At 40.3% G+C, this 22403-nt stretch overlaps 1 protein-coding gene across 1 annotated transcript in view; it reads left to right on the forward strand.

Annotated features, from left to right (window-relative positions):
• The window catches only part of spata20 (spermatogenesis associated 20), a 45178-nt gene extending 40269 nt beyond the window's left edge, over window positions 1-4909 (forward strand). Inside the window, exon 16 of the mRNA XM_056255713.1 lies at window positions 4233-4909. Within this exon, the coding sequence (XP_056111688.1) occupies window positions 4233-4403 (171 nt within the window). The 3' untranslated portion in view covers window positions 4404-4909. The remainder of the gene's footprint in view (window positions 1-4232) is intronic.
• The last annotated feature ends 17494 nt before the right edge of the window (window positions 4910-22403 follow it).

Consider the following 22403-nt stretch of genomic DNA (forward strand, 5'->3'; position numbering starts at 1 on the left):
GCCCTTTAAGTTGGAAATCCAACCTCAAGCACCATTCCCATGGTTATTTTCAGAGAGGTAGTGGACTTATTCTGAGGTTTCCGGAAACCACTTCCTACATTTTTGACAGTGCAATCTCTGTATAGAGTGCTGCAGCGATGATGCATTTTTTTTGGCAAAAACCTAACCCAGAAGTTAGCATCCCCCTGGTTCGACAAATAGCCAATATGATTTGTCCATTGACTTTTAATTTATTGCTGAAAATAAGCTCTGTGACCAACAAAAGTTTATGATCCTTATACCAATTGTTCATTATGATAATCTTCACAAATGAACAGAATTTTAATGGATTTTAAAGCCTAAATATATAATCGGCAGAAGTAAAAGGATAAAAACGTAGGCTATAAACAAACTACACCACGGTCGCATGACTTCAATATCACCAACATTAAGCTTTCAACTCTTTTAATCTTTGTTTAAAAAAACTTTTTCGCTGAAAGTTTGAGTTCGAATAGTTTGCAAGAGCATGATTATAAACACAATGAGGCTGAAAAAGTGGACTAGTGAGTAGATGAGATTACCTGTTCCCCATGATGACATTTAGACCCCATTTACACCTGGTATTAAAATGAGATCTGTATCCAGATAAGTTATCCGGATAATATAAAACGCATGTTAATGCAAGGTGTAAATACGTTGTGATCGGATCTGCCTGACCACATCTGGAGGTAGTCTGGCTCGCATTGTGTTCGGATCTTTACTAGGTGTAAACGCAATCCGTACGACGTGATGGCATTCGTACCTGCCAAACGTCATCCTCCAGCGCTCCTCAAAGCCGGTCACCACGTCCCGAAGCCCTTGTCCCTTGGGCAGTTTGATACAGTGACCAAACACAGACCGTAGCGCTCTGGTGACCTGGTAGACTCCGTGGCCTGTACCCAGACCCTGTGGCATAATACCAAAGCGCAGCTGCTACTCTCTTCTCCACAGACACCGACGACCGCAGCAGAGTATTTCTCCGTGACAGCAGAGGCCGCAACTTCTCGCAGATGTAGTCGAACAAATGTCGGTTCATTCTGAAGTTTGCCATCCAGTCATCTTCGCCAAAAGACCCCAAGACAATACGTTCCCACCACTCATTACTCCGTTCTCTCATCCACAGAGACCGGTTCACTATCGTAGAATTCACAGTAGCCGCAAAAACAACAGCTGCAAACAGGGCCTGTCGTCTTTTCTGTTTGCTCCTAATAGAAAAACGTTGAAAATGACCCCTACCGCGACAGAGAAAAAGTAGAAACAGGCGGTACAGTAATAGCATCTCTAACGATCCTACACCTGTTGACAAACTACAGCTGATTTCCCGCCACCTCAGTGCTCACGCGCAGGTGTCACTCTGGAGGACAGAGATCCGAACTCAATGTGGATAACGAGAACGCATTAAAAATACAAGGTGTAAACGCAAAGGTAAGATCAGAACACTTATTATCCGGATAACTTATCTGGATACAGATCTCATTTTAATACCAGATGTAAATGGGGTCTTAATGTCCCCGATAACCTCTGTAGTCCCATTTAGCCACCTGTTAGCAACTGCCTTTTTCAAGACAAGACATCACAGGGGTATTACTGATGTATTTTATGTCATACTATAAAACCTGAAAATATCCACACAACTTATTTCAAGCATTTAACCAAAAAAAAACATTAAAAAAAACCCATTGACTTCAGGACTATGGCACTCTATAAAATGTTATTTATTAGACCTCTCTTAGCTTTATTTTATTCCTCCATGATGCATTGAGAACCAATGACAGCTTTTTTTAGTATCTCATAAAAATATGTAAGATATTGAGAATAAAGTTGTAAAATTAGGAGATTAAAGACCTTGTATTCTGAGACTATATTCTTGTAAAAGGCCTATGAGATTATTCTCAGCACAGTGTGACTTTATTCTCTAAATAGTTTTTCTTTATTTTAATGTGGCACTAAAATGTTGGGGTTTTACACTGAGAATTATTAAGGGTGGTTACCACAAACTTCGCAAATGAACTGCGAGAAACTCCAGCCTTTCCTTAACCCCAGGCCCCATGCATCTTTTCAGTCTATGTTGTGTCTACTTGTCATTTTTTATATGTTGCCTCAGTGGACTGTCACAGTTCTTCGAGTCAGTCTGGAGACAGCCCGCGTGAGGTCACGACAAATATGACAGAAAGCCTTGCCAACCTGCTAGCGGGAAAGTAATGATGCGGAATTGTCTCGGCCCCTTGAGATGCAATAAAGGCAAGATCCTCGCAAACAGACAGTAACAATATATTGTGCTTAGAAGTCCAGGGACAGGATTCGCAGAGTTGAGTTGTTAACCATGCCTGTCAAAAATCACACCGAGTGTGTCAAGACCAGAAAGCAGAGAGAATGTCTGGCTCTTGGTACACCTGAATATCCTCCAAAATCCCTGAGAGCTGTCCTAAGATTTAACCTCTGTCACATTCACAAGTCCTTTCCCGTTCCCTCCTCTTGGATCTCACTGAGCTTTAGGCTTGGCAGTAAAGTCGTCTCGCTGAGGAAAAGTAGATTTACTCTTTCATCCTTTCCCCTTTGGTAACTCTTGGCCAGTGGGCAGCTCAGCCTCTTTCTTTTCTCTCTTTGCTGTCTCCCATCCTGCTGTGGTATTGTTCGGTTGAAGGAGGAAGAAGCTAGTGTAGCCACCACAGTGTCCTCCCCTGCTGCTGTGCCAGTCATCCCCCCTGACTGGACATGGCCTTGATTGAGTTATTTCAGACTCTGAGAGAGGTGAAGGAGCGGGAGGGGTGTGATGCTACAGTCTGCATGGATCAATGGAATTGCATTATTAAGGCACAAGCTTTGTTGCACAAAGCATTTTAGTTCAAATTAATTGAAATTATATTTTTTAGAATAATCTCGTGATTTAACATTATGAAATTAAAGTATTAATATTTTGAGATTACAGTACAAATTAACAAAATATATTTGTAGCATTATTAGATTAAAGATATTTGGTCAGTTAAATCCTATATGATTTACATAAATCCTTCACATCCATGTCTTGGTTTGATGAAGGTTCTGTTCCTATTCCTGTTGTGATAATTATGACTTTTCTCACAATATTGCAAATATTGCGATTAATTCTAAGACTAAACAATACTAGCAAACTTTATTCTTAACATTGATTTTTTTTCCCTCAAATACTTTATTCACACGCCTTTAATGTCCTTTATTCTTATAACAATATGACTGTATTCTCAAAACATTACAACTTCAATCTCAGAAAATTTACTTATTTTCAAAACATTACTAACAATTTTTTTTAACATTCTGTTCCTCTCAAAATATTTCTTTACTTTATTCAAACACCTTTAATCCCCTAATTCTTATAATGTTATGACTGTATTTTTAAAACGTTGACTTCAAAAAAATTACTAACACACTTTATTCTAAACATATTTGTCCCCCTCTCAAAATATTTCTTCATACTTTATAATATTATGACTGTATTTTTAAAACATCGACTTTAAAAAAAAAATTACTAACACACTTTATTCTAAATATATTTGTCCCCCTCTCAAAATATTTCTTCATACTTTATTCACACACTTTCAATCTCCTAGTTCTATGACTTCATTCACTTTTTTTGTAACATTACAACATACTTCTCAAAACATAATGACTTTCAAAACATTACAGCTTTATTCTTGTAACATTATGACTTCATTCATAAAGCATTTCTGCAGAATTTTCAGATAATTACAAACATTGTTTCATTGTCAAACATCTCTGGGTTTCTAAGTTTATTAAGTGGTCACTGACTGCAACATGCAGGGGTGTAAAATTGTGTCAGTAGTTGAAGGGGTATGAAATAAGATATTTTATATGCAGATGAGTTGAAGGTGTGAATGTAACCAAGGACATGTCAAGGTTATCTCATCTAGTAGTTGCTGACTGGGTTGCTGGAACCCCTAAGGGAATAGAGAGGCCAGATATAAACAAAGACTGTAGAAATGAACCATTGATGGGGCTGTCACTATAATCGCCCTGCCCTGTACTTTATTGGGGGTTATTACTAGCCAAGAAAGCATATGGAGCCCTTTAAGTCAAAAATTTTACATTAGAGTAAAAGTATGACTCTCCCACTCTCACCATCCCATCTAACTGACATCACAATGACAGTTATGACTTTCTCTCTCTCTGTTTTTCTTCCCTCCCTCCTTTTTATCCTCCTTTTCTCTCTTTTTCAGGTCTTGATGTTGGCAGATGGTAACACAGAGGATTTCCTTAATCAGAAGCTGCCTATTCTCTCCACCCTGGTTTCGCAGGACGGCAAAGCCACCGCGTATGTGTGTGAGAACTTTGCCTGTGCACTCCCGGTCACCTGCCCGCAGGAGCTGAGGAGACTCCTGCTGGAGTGAGAGCCGTCACACACACAAACATCACTGTGGGACCTTTCCATAGTCCGGCCAATAGATATCTCAGATTATTACGCCAGTAGCAAGCTACAGCCATCAAAACACTGTCATAAATGAAATGCACTGTAAGACATTATACAGTGGCAAGGCAAACCTTTAGGGGTTGCCCGAGTTGTGATGTTCCACCTCATTCTAGACCTATAATGCAAGACGGTAGTCTTGAGGGATGGAAATACAATAACATTGTAAAGTGAGGAGGAACGCTGAGGCTAAACCTTTCATAGGTTTGTCTCGTGGGCTCAGTTGATCTCTGACAAACCTCCTTTCTAAAAGATCAAGCATGTTTCTTCGCAACCTTTCTATGCAGTGCAGCTGATCAGCCCTCGATAAGCAACATGCTGCTGAACACACTAGATTTAGAGTGGAATTAGACATATAATGAATGTATACTAGAGCTCAGACTCTAGTAGTGGAATATAATAAATACTCACTGAGTAACCCTTTTGTGATCTGGTTTATCTGTGCATTCCTTTAACATACGGCTCAAACTTATGAAGGTCTCACACCGGATGTGACAGGCATCCTACAATTCGAAACCATTGTTTTCTATGAATGTACGCATACCTCTGCCATCTTTCGATGTCCACTGATGGCGCCCAGATGGGAATTTGGAGGCTGCTCAAAATTCACACATAGTTTTTAATTTAACTTGATCTAAACAAAACATTCCAAATTCGTTATTTAGGTACATACACACTGCTGCTGAAAATGTGGGGGTCAGTGAGTTTTTAAGTCTCTTATGCTCACCAAGGATAAAATAAAATAAAGAAAAACAGTATAAACAGTTATATTGTCAAATATTATTACAATCTAAAATAATTATTTTCTATTTTAATATATTTTAAAATGTATGTTATTCTTGTGATGGCAAAGCTGAATTTATAGTTGTCATCACTCCAGTCTTCAGTGTCACATGATCCTTCAGAAATCATTAATATGCTGATTTGGTGCTCAAGAAATATTTCCTATTATTAATGTTGAAAACAGTTAATATTTTTGTGAAAAGTGATGATTCTTTTCCCCCTCCAAAATTCTTTGATGAATGGAAAGTTCAAAAAAGCAGTATTTATTTGACATATAATTTATAAGTTTTTACTGTAACTTTTGATCTATTTAATGCATCCTTGTTGAATAAAAGTATTGATTTCTGAAACTTATTGACCCCATTGTTTACTTTTGATTGGTAGTGTACATAATGTAAGATACAATATACATTATGTGCAAGTTTTATTTTTGTGGTTTGACAGCTTGAATAAAGAGTGCATTAAACATTTCCATTTCTAATCTTTCGATTTGCGCAGTTGCAACAGTTTTGACGTGCAAACACAAAGGGGAATGTGTAATTTTTAGCTTTTTAGGTAATATTATGCAATGTGTCATTTAAAAGCTATTAATTAACATATTTCATGATTAAGAAGAAATACACAGCAAAGTGAATCCATAATTTGTAATTAAAAAAAAAAAAAAAAGAAAAAAAAAAGATACCCATTAAAAGGATCCATGTTCTTAGCCAAAGGAATTGCTTAGGGGTCCAATGAGGATAAGCCTATGCGGGTTGATTGGATCTTACAAGACACCGGAAGACTTACAGGGATCAGTGCAGTGTAAACATCTAATGCTAAGCAAACCGAGGAAGTACAAAAAAAGATTTAAAAATATGTGCCATTGCAGTCACGCTACGCAAATATGTCTAATTATAAGGACGTTCAGATCTGTGGAGAGGGAACACCACTATTTAACTTGGTAGGATTTCTTGAGCTGTTGAGGGATGCGTCTGTTTCCCAGCGACAGCTCCTTCCTCTTCCGCCCACGCGACTTTGCCAGCCGTGGGTGACAGAAGACAAAATTAACCCATAAGCAGAGCTACAGTACCAGTCCATTGTGAAAAAAATCTCGTTTCAGTGTGCTGAATATTTCATTTGTTGTCGGTATGAGCACTGCATTGTATAGATGGTGGTATAGCAGTGACACTGCGATTACCATTACTGGGAAGTAGAAAATAAAGGCAAAAACTCCACCATAATCCAATTCCTTGTGTGAAAGAATAGGAGAAAATCTGCCCTACACATGCTAAGCAACACAGCAAGCTAATGCAGACATATTTGCCGTCAATGCATGCTGATTTTAGCTGCCAATTCCTCTTTTGTAGATTTGCTGGGAGCCACGTTTCCCAATGTTTGTGTGCAGACGAGTGCAGATTTTTTTGCTGTGGAGAAAGGTGAAGAGAGGGCTCTGCTCCAGTTATGTCGAGTCCTGTCAGGAGTTTGTACAACCATGCCTTCGTCTGTCTTATCATCTTTTCTCATTCCTTTATCCAGCTCAGGGTGATAAAGAGATCATTGGAGAAACAGTGTCTGCTTGTTCAGGAACCTATGGAACCTCAGTTTGGTAACATCATGGTAGGACATCTTTTGTTGTGTCTGCGGTCCCGCAAGCAATCAGTATTTTGGTGACAGGCTCCCTGTTGCAAGAACCTTCGTTCCTGTCACATTAGAGGAGCCTCCATGTTCAGATCTCTCTAGTTTAAGTCAGTTTTAAAAGAATATCTACCGTGCAGCTTAAGGGCCGGGACTCTAAAAGAATAGTCCCTTTGGAGATCATTACTGCATAAGATTTGTGTGTGTCTCTGAACCCTCCTTACATTTACAAGATAGCTGAGTAATAAGGCCACATGAGGCTCACCGTACCCCCAGTCTATGAGCCAGCCTGGTAGACAGAAGCTACTAGAATGACAAAGTATGAATTATAGTTTGAAATAGCCTTTGTCATTTTTATTAGTTGTTTAGGGTATTTTCTTTATATAACTTACTTTTTTTTATGTTTTAATGTGTGTTATAAGTTTTAGGAATTTTAGGAATTCAATTTATTTATTTCAGTTAAATGCCAAGGCATCATTTCTAATTTTATTTCAGTAAAGTTTTTCATCTAATATTTATATCTTATTTTATTTTAGCATAAAAAAATAAACAGACTGAAAATTCAGATTTTCTTTCATTTTTGTGTGAGACGTTCTGTATACGCTATATTTTCAACATTGTGTGAAGAACGAATTCATCATCTCAAATGCTTTTATTGACAACCATAACTTCACGTTAATGATCTCTCTTTATCAACCTGTCCTCCTGTTTCCAGCAATCCCATCTCTTAAAAACAGTTATCTTTAAGCAGCTTCCATTGGCTCCGAGTCCTCGACAGACCAGACCAGAATCGCTCTTCAGCTGCTGAGTGTATGAGTGTGTGTATTGATTCTGCTCTGTGTGAGTCCTTGGTTTATTGGCTGATGGCTGGTAGGATACCTGCCCCAAAGAGAGGAACCAGCCGCTCACAGTTGATTGATTATGGACCTCAGTGCTGCTGATTTCAACTACACATTCACACAAACAGCCATTCCTCAATACTTGCATTGTATGACCTCAACATCACAAAATGCTTTTGGACAAAATATACAAATGAGCAATAGTGATTAACACGTTTTCAACATTAATGTCACATTATTTCTATACAGTGGTTTTAAGATTTCAGAATTTCAGCCTTAAACTTGTGGTCACTTTTTGTAGAGGACAATTCATCTTTATCAGTTTCTGTTTTCAACGTGAACTTTTTGTCTATGCTGAAATGTCCTATACTTGCTAATGTGGAGACTAGTCATAACTATAAGTAAGCCATTTGTTGACTCATCATTTGCTCAACCAATGGTGTGAGTTTGGGGGAGGACCAGGGTTAATATAGTTTTGTATTTTTTTTAGTATTTTCAGTTTTTATTACTATTTTTTAAGTTTGAGTTTATTTCTTTTTTAATTTTAGTTTTGGTATTTTAGGGCTGTCAAAGTTAATGTGCAAACCGATATCATTTGCGTTAAATTCCTCTGTCTAGTGTTATTGGTATCTAGTGCCATTTTCTTATTTAAAGCAGGCAGGTTGGAAAAGTTTAACATTATATGATATACTATGTATAAAAAAAATGGTTGGCCATTTTATTGTATTTCGAATACATTTTAAAATCTTGCTGATTACTTACGAAGCACTAAATGGTTTTGCTCCTCTGGTCCTTCACGTCTATAGCAATCTTAAAATTCTGGCCAGTTGATAATACCTAGAAAATCAACTGCAGGCGGTAAATCCTTTTAGCACCCAGACTCTGAAACAAACTCTTCCTAGCCATGTCTGGGAAGCAGACACTCTCTTGTCAGTTTAAATCTAGACTAAAAACACATATTTTTAACCTGGCATACAGATAACACATTATCACATTTCTATCATTTACAATTTCTATCTATATAATCCTTTGTATTATTTACAAAGGATTGTTATGCTGCATAAATTAGGTCAACCGGAACCGGGAACACTTCTCTTAACACCCAGTGTACTTGTTACATCATAAGAAGAATGGCATAAGTCTCTCTGTTTATCCCAAGGTTATCGTAGTCGGCCTTATCTGGTCTGTATACAGTTGGTTAAACTGACAAGAACACAGCATGAATGTCAGCAGAGATCCTGTCAACTAGACAATCCTTTGTGAAGGCCTCGTCGACATGACAGCCATTGGCACCGATTCTCGGCAAAGACCACAAGACCAAGACAAGAACTCTACACTGACCTATGACCAGCTTTGTCTCCATACTGGAGTGATGAGTTAAATCTTCAAACCAAAGGAGCTTGATGAAATATTTGAATGCTACCGATCCACTATGTGATTTCTGAATTGTGATGCAGCCTGAATCAAAATGAAACCGTGTTTGTTCATTGGCCAGGGAAGATCTGTGTTATGGAGACTTTCTTACTACTGTGGTTCAATAGTGGTGTGATCGCGGAGTGTGCATCGGTTAGAATGCAATGGAATAGGATGGATGGATCTTTATGGTTTTTTTATTTTCAGATGGGAGAGTATAGAATGACTAGTTACATATACATGTGTGGTTCTGTAACAAAACAGACAGTAAAATAAATATTAATTACCATTTACATACAACTAACAAAAAATAGTAGTGTAAATATAGTCTCGCGTAGCCAGACCTTCAGACTGACGGCTGAAGGTCTGGAATTCATAGCAGCTTTCTTTGGCCAAGGCCCGCCCATAAGGCCGTTTGACCGACATGTAAAACAACCAATTACAGTTCGTTTCGTTCAGCGTCACGTTTCGGTGCGTGGAAATGCCCCCACAACAACAGACCTGCGTGCAACAAGTCAGTCAGCATAGAAAATCAAAGAAGGAGAAGAAAACTTCAAGAGTCTTTCCCGTGAACCTCGCATACTTTTGAGAATTCTACGTTTAGCTGATCTTGATAAATGCTCATTGTCACTCATGTAAACACAACAGTTTTTCTTCCGCAATCACACGTCTGCGCTTTGTTTCCCGGCGGACCGAAAATAAACGCGACACTCGCGCCCCCCGGAAATCCGATAAAATTCAACCAATCAGATGACGACTTCGACATTCCTGAAGTGTTTCCAGTTAAGTGTACCATATGCATCAGACGTTTAGCCAACGTTCCGTGGGCGTGACGTCTGAGGCTGAGACTAGTGTAAATATAACCTGGGGAAATGAGAATCTAACCAAAAGAAGATAATAGGTAGAATTCACCATATATTCACTGTAATAATGCAGTCACATGCTATCACGCAGGCCCGAAAGCCTTCACCACTACACATGACTACTGCTATTACACATAAATAGACACTACTACACTACTAATCAACAGAACTGACATACAGGTGACTGCACTAGCATAATAGGATGCTATCAACCAACTAAACATAAATAGAATGAGCATTAAGTGCGCAGAAAAAAACATGATTTGTCTTAATATCTTAGCTCAAGTGCTAACAACAATGAACGAGAAAAAATTATGTCCAACATACTCTAGTAACACTCTCATACATTTTAACATTACAGACATTGCACAGCTAAACACCCACCTGTCTCAAGGACGCACACAGTGAAGAAAGGAAAAAGAAAAACGAGGGAACATGAAACTATCACCGATGCTCTGGGCCGACTAAATAAACACAGAAGCTTTCCTAATTCGCAAATGGCTGCGCCCCCTAATGGTCGGCCTGGGAACTGCATGCAAACTAAATATACTGTATATAAGCAGTCTTGTCTTTTCAACAATCTGTCTCCGACATAGCCTGGTTTCTCATACGGTTTGTTTCTCCATTCTGTCACCTGATGGAGTTTGGGTTCCTTGCCACTGTCACCTCTGGCTTGCTTAGTTGGGGACACTTAATATACAACAACATTATTGATTTGACCTCATTGACACTAGGGTGAGAAGTGAATTGAACTGAGCTGGATGAGGACATCACTGGTTTTCAGCAGAACTGCTTTATAGATGAAATTAACTAATTTAATAATTGATGATCTTTACAACAGTACTAAATCAACACTTAACTGACTTCAGTTGAACAATGACACTATTTTCTTTTAGAGCTGCTGTACAGCCCGAAATTGAACTGTTTGCATCATTGAATCATTTTCCTGTTATCACTGTAAAGCTGCTTTGAAACAATCTGTATAATATAAAGCGCTATATAGGTTACTTGACTTGACTCTGTTGCTTTTAGAGTAATACAAATTAGGGCTGTCAAATGATTAATCACGATTAATCACATCCAAAATAAAAGTTTTTTTTACATAATATATGTGGGTGCACTGTGTATAATTATTTTGTATATATATAAATACACACACATGCATGTATATTTAAGAAAAAAAAAATTATATATAAAATATTTATATTTATATATAATATAAATTATATATAAATCTATATACAGTATATACATGAAAATATTTCTTAAATATATACAAGCATGTGTGTGTATTTATATATATAAAATAATTATACACAATGCACCCACATATATTATGTAAAAAAAACTTTTATTTTGGATGTGATTAATCGTGATTAATCATTTGACAGCCCTAATAAAAATGTATTTTAGTTTCAGTTTATCAGAGTTATTTCAGGCACAGTGGGCAGGACATAGTCATCTGACCAATGGAAGGGGTGATTAAGAAACCTGTTTGGAAGTTGTTTTTCCAATTGCTTTTAGTGAGCAGGAAAAGTGCTTTTGAAAAGTTAATATATTTGCCTTTTCCAAAACCATTTTCTATTTTTTTCCCCTTGCTGGCTGATTGGTTGTATTCTCTTTCAATTTTCTAGGCCCTTTTTGCAAGCGCATCAAAGCTAGCTGGCCTGTCTTCACAGTGGAGCATTTCTGCCCTGGTCTGCTCTTCCCAGAGGAGACAATTAGCCATTCTTCTGCCACATGCTCACATACAGTTCTCACTCCCTGACCAACAGCGTGTTCCATCCAATTGGAAAAAATTCGACCGTAGCGGCAACAATGTGACTCCGTGTGTCATCAGCTGGTTGGTAGTCTAATTCTTCAGCATGTAATGTACTTTCTCTTCTTTCCAGTGTTTTCAGCTAGACCGAGTAGATGCGGTCCAGCACTGACACTGCCAGTGATTGATCTGATTTTAGTATTCTCCGTTGCCCCAGTGCCCAGCGCATGAGCTGTTGTTGAGGAACGGACCTGGCCATACATATTCATCAGTGAAGAAGGTCAGGGAAGAGAGGAAGAACACAAACACAAGGGACCGTGTTCAGGCAGTAAATTCACTCCAGTGCGCCACGGCGGGCGGCGGTAGACGTGACATTTCGTAGTGTACACACAGAGAGCGGCAGGCAGGGAAGGAGAGGTCTGTCGTTTTTGTTGCGTCGCAATTGGGTAATGATATACAGGAAGACACGAAGGAGTTGATGTGGTCAAGTGAGGTCAGTGAGCCCATGCCAAAAGATGTCTACTTTCATTCCGCATCCCTTCAGTGTTTAGAGAGGTTGCCTCTGTTTCCTGTCCACTGTTTAAAACCATTACATAAATCAAATGCAGCCACGGCTCTCTCTCTCCACTGTTCCTGGCTCGGTTTCTGATTGGTTTCGGTTATTACATGTCTGTATTCTTGATCAGGAAGATTCAATCCTACAAGGTGACGCTGTCCCAGAAGTCAGAATAAGTATAAGAATAAGATAAGTATTCAGACCCTTTGCTTTGACATTTGAAATTTAGCTCAAGTACATCATCCCATTTCTCTGGATCATCTTTGAGATGTTTCTACACATTGATTAGAGTAAATCTGTGGCAAATTCAATTGATTGCACATGATTTGGAAAGAGACCCACATAAGGTCTAACATCTGAAAATGCATATCAGAGCAACAATCAAGTCATGAGGTCTAATCAGAAAAAGGATTGTGTCAAGGCACAGATCTGGAGAAGGCTACAAAAACTTTCTGAGGCACTGAAGATTGCCAAGAGCGCAGTGGCCTCCATAATCCAAAAATGGAAGAAGTTTGGAAAAACCAGGCCTCTTTCTAAAACTGAGCAATCGGTGGAGAAGGGCCTTGATAAGAGAGGAGACAAGGAACCGGATGGTTACTCTGGATGAGCTCCAGAGATCATGTGTGGAGATAGGCAGAACTTACAGAAGGACAACCATAGCAATAAAGTGGTGCAGGTATGACGTCACTTTGTAGCCCAATCAGCAGTTAGCATCACACTGGTTCCTTTGACAAAAACCCAATAGGATTTTTCTAGGATTTTGGATTATCGCAAAAAACAAGCTCTGTGATCAACAAAAGTTTATGATACTTACACATTTTGTCCGTCAGGATAATTTTCACAGATGAGCACAACTTTTATGAAGCCTAAATGCAGTCGCCGGAAGTAAAAAGCCAAAGGTAGGCTATAAACCGTTAATTCGGATGAGACGTTAAACCGAGGTCTTGACTCTCTGTGGTCACTAAAAATCCCAGGATGTTCTTCGAAAAAGAGTAGTTGTGTAACCCCGGCATCCTGGGCAAATTTGCTTATTGTCCTCTGTCCATCATCATAGCCTCCTAATCCTCCCCATATACAGATTTTCTTCAACATTCTGTCTGACTGGCACAATATGGCTGCCGTCACATCATCCAGGTGGATGCTGCACATTGGTGGTGGTTGAGGAGATTACCCTCTTTCATATGTAAAGCACTTTGAGTGATGTCATACCTGCACCCCTCTATAATTCACTGATTTTATGAGTGAAGACACATGAAACTCTGCTTGGAATTTGCAAGTAAATAACTGAAAGTCTCACTGAGAGAAACAATATTCTCTGGTCTGATTAACCTCAATTCCAAGCGTTATGTCTGGAGGAAACCAGGCACCGCTCATCACCTGTGCAATACCATCCCAAACCCCAGTAGAATAGAAGCTGAATGCAACAAAATACAGAAATATCCTGGTCCAGAGCACTCGGGACCTCAGACTGGGCAGAAGGTTCCCCTTCCAATAAGACAATCACCCTAAGCACACAGCCAAGACGACACAAGAACTCAGTGAATGTCCTTGAGTAGCCCAGCCTTGAGTCCAGACTTGAACCTAATTGAATATCTCTTGAGAGACCTGAAAATGGCTGTTCACCATTGGTCCCCATCCAACCTGACAGAGCTTGAGAGGATCTGCAGAGAAAAATAGCAGAAAATCCCAAAACCCAAGTGTGCAAAGCTTGTCACGATGATTTGACGCTGTACCTGCTGCCAAAGGTGCTTCAACTAAAGCTGCTTTTCCTCCGTCAGGCCAAACGGTTCTAGGAACGTTAAGGAACTGTTCCAGTTATGTTTCCACTTGAGCCTGGTACGGCACGGCACGATTACAAACCATTCTCAACCGGAATTCTCAGCACGGTTAGCTAACCATGCTGGTAGAATGGATATAGTGACGTGGCCACTCATGATTGGTCACTTGTCTGTTGCTTGGCTACCAGTTTCTCTGTAGCTGACTAATCGCGCTGTTTTAGCGACATAAACACAAATTAATAATAAAATTAAAAGAAATATCTGATCATCCTCCATAACACATTCGCTATTTACATCTCATCATGTTTTGCTTTGTCATTATGGGGTATGTAGATTGATATGAAGAAAAACAACATTAAATTATTTTAGCACAAGGCTGCAATATAATTAATTGCGTAAAAAGAACAAAAGAAAGAAAAAAAGAAAAAAGAATAGAAATTTCGGTAGCAATCTAAAAGCCTTTCCTGTCACTTTTGATCAATTAAATTCATCCTTCCTGAATAAAATAATTAATTAAAAAAAATCTTACTTTTTTTGAAGCCTGTCAAAAATGCAAAGGAAATGCACATTTTTATTGAAAGACTGCAAATTATAATAATTAAAACAGCCTAAAAAACAGCCTAACAGAGTCATATATTTTGTCCATTTAAAACAGATAGCCTATTGTAAAAAAAAGTACCAATCTTGACTAGAACAATGACATTTAACAAATGAGTGAAAATGTTATTATGATAATATTTGTAACATATCCGTCATCCTTTACATATGCAAAGAGTGTCCAAAGGGTAGTTTGCACAATTTGGCACAAATTGTGTTGAACTTTAAATAATTGTATCTGTATCAGCGATATTCCCATGGCCCAGTGTTGTTGTTGGGTCTGTTTAATCCAGGTTTGTCATTCAGGAATGGACACAGTGATTATACATTTATGATCCAAATGTCTCTAATTATTTCAAATTTACTCTGTGTAGCTCCTTCTTGACCCTATTTATGTGCTGATTATTAAATAAATATTATTTATTAATAATATTAATTAATTATACTTTATATACAGAGAATTGACTTTAGTAAGAAAACCTCCACATTAAATTAGCCACAGTTATAACCAGGCAGGATCTCTCATCTCTCACACTTGTAAGATTTATTGGGTTTGACCAGAATTTTTTTTGCATGCGGGATTCATGTTAACTAGAGCAACAAGGGCTAGTGGGAAAATGGAGGGACTAGTTCATCATGTTAGCCTAGTTACGTGAAGCAGACAGACATGGCAGGAAAATCAATCGTGTCTTTCGTATGCAGTGTCACTGCCTTCCTCTTACATATACTTCCCTATGATACAAATGACCACAAGGCACATGTGGAGCATGACCCCCTTTACTTACTCACACGTCATATTTAGTGAATTCTCTCGCTCATTTTCTCCAGAACTATTCACGGGTAATTATTCCTCGCTTAAACCAGCTTATTTCAAAAAAGGTCTTATGCATTTTATCTTGTGTTAAAATCTCTGCTGTGAATATTTACATAAGTGCCAGAAAGAATGTTTTTCTTTATACTATTTTATTGATAGGATGAGGTTAACCAAATGCATTTAATATTTATTTGCACTTAAGATGTTTTTATTCATTACATAGAGAGATTCTGATAACTCACATGAGCTCATTCTGTTACTGTCATCCTTGGGGTTGTCAAAGGTCCCAGGACACTTCGAAAAATCGGGAATCAAGAGAGCAGGCCAGTGCTCGAACCAGAAGTGTGGCCTGGCAAAACTAGCCCTTGACATTTCCTTGACATTTGTTGACATTTCTGGACCCATGTAGACAGAGGGAAAGAGGAGTTAATCAAAACTAGGAAAGAATATTGATGTGCAACTGTCAACAGGCAGTGCCATCTGTACCCGCACGGTCATGGAGGAACAGCTGCTGTACTGTTGTCAAGGATGGGTGACTGCACACTTCAAGACAAGAGTTAAAGGTAAAGTGTACAGTTTTTGCACTGCTGGTGTCACCAAATGTCATTAAATTAAAACAATTTTCCAAATACTTCTCTCCATGTCTTCTGCTGAAAAAGTAATTGTGAGACAAAAATTTAAAATAAGTAATAAAGTATATAATTATATAAAGGATATACATTTTGAGATATAAATCACTGTAAAAAACATTTTGAGATATAAATCACTGTAAAAAATAAAATAAAAATGGGTATGTACATTTTCTGCTCGGACATTACCCATTAAGATTATTTCCTTTAACCCTGAAACACAATGCAATGCGTAATTCAAAATATAGATAGAACACATATAGCCTCTTGTTTTCAGGACTTTTATTTTTAAATTTAGTCATGGTCATGTTTCCTGGTTTGTCATGTGATTCCCACATGTGATCCTGTCATGTGCCTCCTTGTCATATGATTATCTGCTCTGTTTGCTATTGGTTCATTGTTTGAATATTCACAGGTGTTCCTTGTTAGTCATTAGTCCTTGTGTGTATAGCCCTCATGTGACCATTGTCTTTTGTCTAGCTTTGTTCCCATAGACAGTAAAAGAAATGGACACAGCGACCCTGTTGATTTCAACGGAGAGAGTTGAAGCCCAACATGGGCACTCACTTTCTGATAGCCAAGCGAACTGTGCAGGCTCAAACTGAGCTTGACGACGTAGTTGTCACGTGAGCAACCGTTCTGACCTTCTAGTAGCTGTGCCGGGACAAATCTGAATTGAAATCTGAAACAAATCTGTTGTTGAAATATTTTGTCCCGTTGCTTTTATGAACTCTCTATCTATGGGCTTCTCCCTTGACTTTATGCCTCCATGTCCACCCGATTGCCTCATAGACAGTAAACGATTGCCTACGAGCTTCTACTTCAATCTATACGGTAATTTCTCTACTGTGCGACAGAGCGTCCCGTGGTTATGACGCAATCGGTAGCCTATTTTTACAAGAATGGCTTCTACGGGGCCATAACGTAAGATACAAAGTAATGGAGCCTTTTATACATTGTCGTGTTTCTTTTGAAATAAATAATGGACAAATGGAGTCTTTGGACGCCCCAGATGTAAAGTTATTCGCTGTCAAAGTGACACCAAAATGAATGGGAGTCAATGGGATGCTAACAGCAGGTGATAGCCAGCTACAATGGCGGCCCCGGAGGCAGCTTCAACTTCCGGCTGATGGATTACCCCCTTGTTTGTTCCCTGTACTGCTGTTGGTGAGTCCATGTCAAGTTAAGTCCAGGTTTATGTTTCAAGGTTTTGAAAGGTATTGTATAAAGTCATTTTATACACCATATAAAGACAAAATACAGAGGAATAATGTTACAATTGTGAGATCTATGATTTTCTGAATGCTTTTCTGTTTAATTTTTAAAATGGCAATCTCTAAAACTGTATTTAAAGAAAAATACAAAGCACTCTTTGGAGGCATTTTCATGATCTCATGCTAGTTCAACGAAATCACTAGCCAAGTGGCCAGCATTCTTTCCTTATGTAGTCTCTTGGACATTATATCGCGGTAATCAAAACCAGCCGATGCCCTTTGTACAAATATGGAGGAAATTATTTTGAAGAATTTTATCTAGGCTCTCTTATCGTCATTGGCAAATAATATGACTCATTGGGGCTTGTTCAGTGTGTGACAGAATGCATGCACGTTTCAGCTTCAGTGTTGGTTTGTCCTTGAGAGAAGATCTGAAGATATGGTTGAAATGACTTGGCTTATCGAATGCAGGGATCTCAGGGAGAAAATCACTTATTTTGGCAACACTTCCTCTCTCCATATCTCCTCTGACCGAATCACTGCTTCCCTGCCTTCATACCAACTTACATGCAATGAGAGAATATACCTTCAGTGATAAGGCAAGGGATGAAGTCATAGATCAAGTTGTTTCCCTAATACGTCCTTCCTTACACTCATTTACCATCTTTCACAAGGAGCCTATTTCTGAGGGGTTTTTTCGCATATCTGTGTAGATATGATGGCCTACATATGTTTTAGGGGAAACTCGCAGAAAACGTGTGTGGGGTTAAAAAAATGCAGGGCTACAGATTAGCTTTTACGTTTACTATTATCAGCACTTTAATAAAATTAAAAAAATTAAAAACCGCCTTTTAATAAAAACGTTTTAAAAACATCCTACATAATAGATTTTTTGTTTTAAATAGATTGTAATATATTTATTAGGAAAACTTTGTTCGTAAGTAATCATTAAAATATTATAAGCATATTAAATATTTAAAAAGTTTCATTAGTTCCATCAATGCTCGGCAGTGTTTCCTGCGAGCAGCAACAAACAAAGTAGTATGTCCGAATACATGTGCTGTGTTCCAATTCACCTACTTATATGCTCAAAGTATGTAGCCTACTGTTTTTGAGAAGTACATACTTTTGAGTGTGTAGCAGAATAGTAGGAAAGCTGTGGGACACCTACTACTTCAGACCGCTCTGTCGCTTACGATGTAGTACCTACTCTCGGACAGCATGTGATTTTCATCTGCGTCTGAAAGCTGAAACATTATGTCTAGGTAGGAAGGCAACAAGGCACTTCTGAATCCAATGATCGTGTCACATCCTGTCTATTATGACCTTCATGACCGATTTTTGAAGGCAGCATAGACGTTTCCTTACGTATTATATCCCATAATCCTGTGCATTCTGTTTTTGACAGTTGAGCTAAAAAATAAACATGGCATCTGAAAGTTGGGGTTGGTGGACCGTTTGTGTGTTAATGTAAATTTGTTTGACCAACTTTGTCCCCTTTTTCTGTAATTTCCTGCAAGAAATGACTATTGTATAGTAATTAAAAAAAAATCGCTAGTTATCACCAAAGCTTTCTCTATTTTGTTGTAGATCATTAAACCGTTGTGCTACCGCAGAAGTCCGTCCGAAATCAGTTTTGTGAGGTACCTTTATGTACAAACGCTGCCTGCAAAGTCTGATAAGACAGCAAGGCAACAAGTCAGCTGCCTAAGCTTTCGGACGCAGCCAGTCTTGTACTTGCAACTGTTCTGAACCATTACTGAGATCGCAACTGGCTGCTTCACTGAACTGTGAGTCACTTTTCAGTTGTGTACCTACCATTGTATGTGTGTCTTTGACAGAGATAAACAAATAGTTTATCATAATAACTACTTGTTTATTGTTCATCAAAATAAGAATGATTACAGTGTTAGTCAAATAAAAATCAAATAAAACATTTAGGAGCTAAAATTACTAGTCTGGACCCAATTCATTTAATTAAAATATAGCCTCTTTCTATTTTTGAATTTGCAGAAATAATCACCTTCTCCTATAGAGATCCCCCATGAATGCACCAGCTGGTGAGTCTTTTCTCCACATGATGAGGTTGACTATAAAATAGCATTAATACATTTTTTTTTCTCCCTTTTTTTTTGGCCTCTATTCACTTTCTCCTACACCTCATACGTTGTTCACATTCTGTACCTTAAACGAGTTGGATTTCATCAACTTTATAAGTTTTCTTTTTATCATCAAACATCAACTCCAAATAACCACAACAAAAGTAGTATAATATGGTCTTTGTTTGTAAATATGAGTGCCTTGTGCAATACTTTGACCGCATTAAAATGCACATGGAATGGAAATAATTTTACAAAATCTGACTTGGTATTACCTCTTTGCTTCATTGTCGATTTATTCAAAAGCTCAATCATTATGTCATTATATATTCTCATACATTCCCACAGATTCTACAGGCCAATAAAAAGCTTAAACACAAGGTGGGAGGCCTGAAAGATGTCCTGTTCAAGCTTTAGTTGGTTATGTGTAATAACACCAAATCATACATATGTATCTTAGAGCTGAGGAGTGTGTGTGTGTGTGAGTGATGTAAATTATATTGTACCTATAACATCTGCTCAGCCTGCCTGATCTGCCTCTCTGATCTGCTTCCAATTTACATTCCTGCCTGGTGATTTCTATCGCTCCACTTTGATAAATCATACAGTGATTTACATAAAGGCAGCCCCAAACTTGGGCTCAAGGAGTCACGCGATGGTGACTGAGGTTAAGCTCAAGACTGAAAGGATAGTGACTTTGTATATATGTATATATACCCTGTTCAAAAACCTACTTTAAGCCATCATAACTTCCATAGCAATCATGATATATTTATCATTCATATTTGTATGTTCTCTTACGAGAGGTTCTCTCGTATTGCGTAAGCTAGCTTACGCTGCGGGAAAGATTCATCTTTGCTGAGATATTGAAGCCAAAAATTATTTCATAATTTGTATCCATACACAACGCAGTTCCTCTGCGGCAGACCTAGAGCAGGCTAGCTAGCAGCTCATTGGTTCGCTCAGAGAGAATTGCTTAAGCCTATGGGAGAGCGGGGCTGAACCCGCTTCCAATGAGAGGCGCCCGCGCGCTCATTGCGTCATGGCCCGCCAGAATGGGCGTGGCTATGGTGTATATAACAGTCTCTCCCAGGCTTATATGTTGATTCATTTCATCTTCAGCAAGCTGCACGCTTCTGCTGTCCTGAGAGAAGCCGTCGCCGTCGAGAAGGCATCACTCTAGCGAGCTCCCGGACCCTGAAGAAGCCGGCCGTCTTCGCCACCTTTAGCCGCCCTGCAAGCTAGCGCCATCCGACGACTGTATCCTTCTCTATTATATCTAAAAGAGCCGAGCGTCTTTTTAAAGATGTCTCGTTTTTCCTGCGGCTCTTGCCGCGCTCGTCTCGAGGACGGAGACCGCCATGTCATCTGCGCTCTCTGCCTGGGACTCGAGCACGCAGAACTCGCCCTCGCGGATGGAGGATGCGACTTCTGTGAGAGCCTGCCGTTGTCGTCCCTGCGGGCACGACTTCTGGCAGCAAAATCTGCTCCCGCGCCGCCTTCCTCTTCGCCACGTAAGAAAAAACGCCGCTCCCAGAGGCCGCTGGAGCCCCCAGCGGAACAATGCGGGCCGCCGCCGCCGCCTCCCGCTTCCCGCTCTCCCTCCCCGCCCCTGCCGGACATACAGTTGCCGCCGAGTGGCCGCTCTGTCGCTTCCGATGACGCCGCGGAGGAGAAGGACTCCTGTTCACTGCTCGCTTCTGACAGTGAAGAATGGTCATCTCTCGGATCCACGAGAGAATCGGCGGGGATCCGCGCCGGGATAGAGGAGGAACTAATGCGCCTCCTCTCACAGGCCGTCGAACGCCTCGGTCTCGAGTGGTCTCCTCCACCCGAGCAGGCCCCGAACCGGATGGACGGCAGCTTTTTTCATCGGCGCTCGACCCCCGCGTGCAACCGGGCCGCTCCATTCCTGCCTGAACTTCACGCAGAGCTGACGAAGTCCTGGAATGCCCCGCTCTCGGCTAGAAACCGCTCTGATATATCCGCCTCGCTGCGCTCGGTGGACGGAGCCGCCGAGAAAGGCTACTCAGCCATGCCGCCCGTCGAGGACTTGGTCGCCGCACACCTCTGCCCGCCCTCTGCTAGATGGCGCTCTTCCCCCACGCTTCCTTCGAAAGCTTGCAGAGCGACCTCGAGCTTTCATGCTCGCGCCTACGCCGCCGCCGGTCAGGCCGCCGCAGCGCTACATTCAATGTCTGTCCTCCAAGTTTTACAGAGCGATATTCTCCGTGAGTGGGCCGAAGGCGGTAGAAACCCCTCCCCCGCTGTCACGGATCTGAGAAGTGCTACGGACCTCGCCCTTCGCGCCACTAAAGCCGCCGCACAAGCTCTGGGGAGATGCATGGCCAGCCTTTGTGTTGCCGAGAGACACTTATGGCTCACGCTCGCCGACATGGGAGATTCTGAGCGCGCCGCGTTTCTTAACGCGCCCCTCTCCCCGACGGGCCTTTTTGGATCTGCTGTCACGGGAATCGTCGATCGCTTTTCTGAGGTCCAGAAAGCTACTCAGGCGATGAATTTGTTTCTGCCCCGCCGCGCTAGCTCTTCCGCGGGCCGCTCTCGCGAGCCTCCTGCCAGAGCTCCACCACAGCGCCCCCCTCCGCAGACTCAAACAGCCCAGCGCAGACAGGGCGGCCGCCCTCGCTCTCGCTCTGACAGCCGCCGCAGACCGCCGCCCCCACGAGGCCCGCGACCTAAGATCACGCTGAAGCCTGATCATCAGAAGTCTGCCTAGCAAAGTCAAGAAAACGACGGTGCTCTCCCGCTGCGGCCGGACCGCCGTCAAAGCTTCGCCCTCTGCCAGTCCCCGTTATTTCGCCGACTGCTGTAGTGTTGACCGCCACAAACAAGCCGGTGTCCCAGCCCGCTTGCGAGCGACAAAAAGCCGTTTTTACGGCTACCCAGAGAAATCTCAAAAAGAGAAAATTTGCCAGTTGTGTAGAAAACGTGCCCACAATCATGT

The sequence above is a fragment of the Rhinichthys klamathensis genome, unplaced genomic scaffold (assembly GCF_029890125.1).
Source record: "Rhinichthys klamathensis goyatoka isolate OS25496 unplaced genomic scaffold, OSU_Roscu_1.1 h1tg000121l_1, whole genome shotgun sequence".
Classification (NCBI taxonomy): Eukaryota; Metazoa; Chordata; class Actinopteri; order Cypriniformes; family Leuciscidae; genus Rhinichthys; species Rhinichthys klamathensis.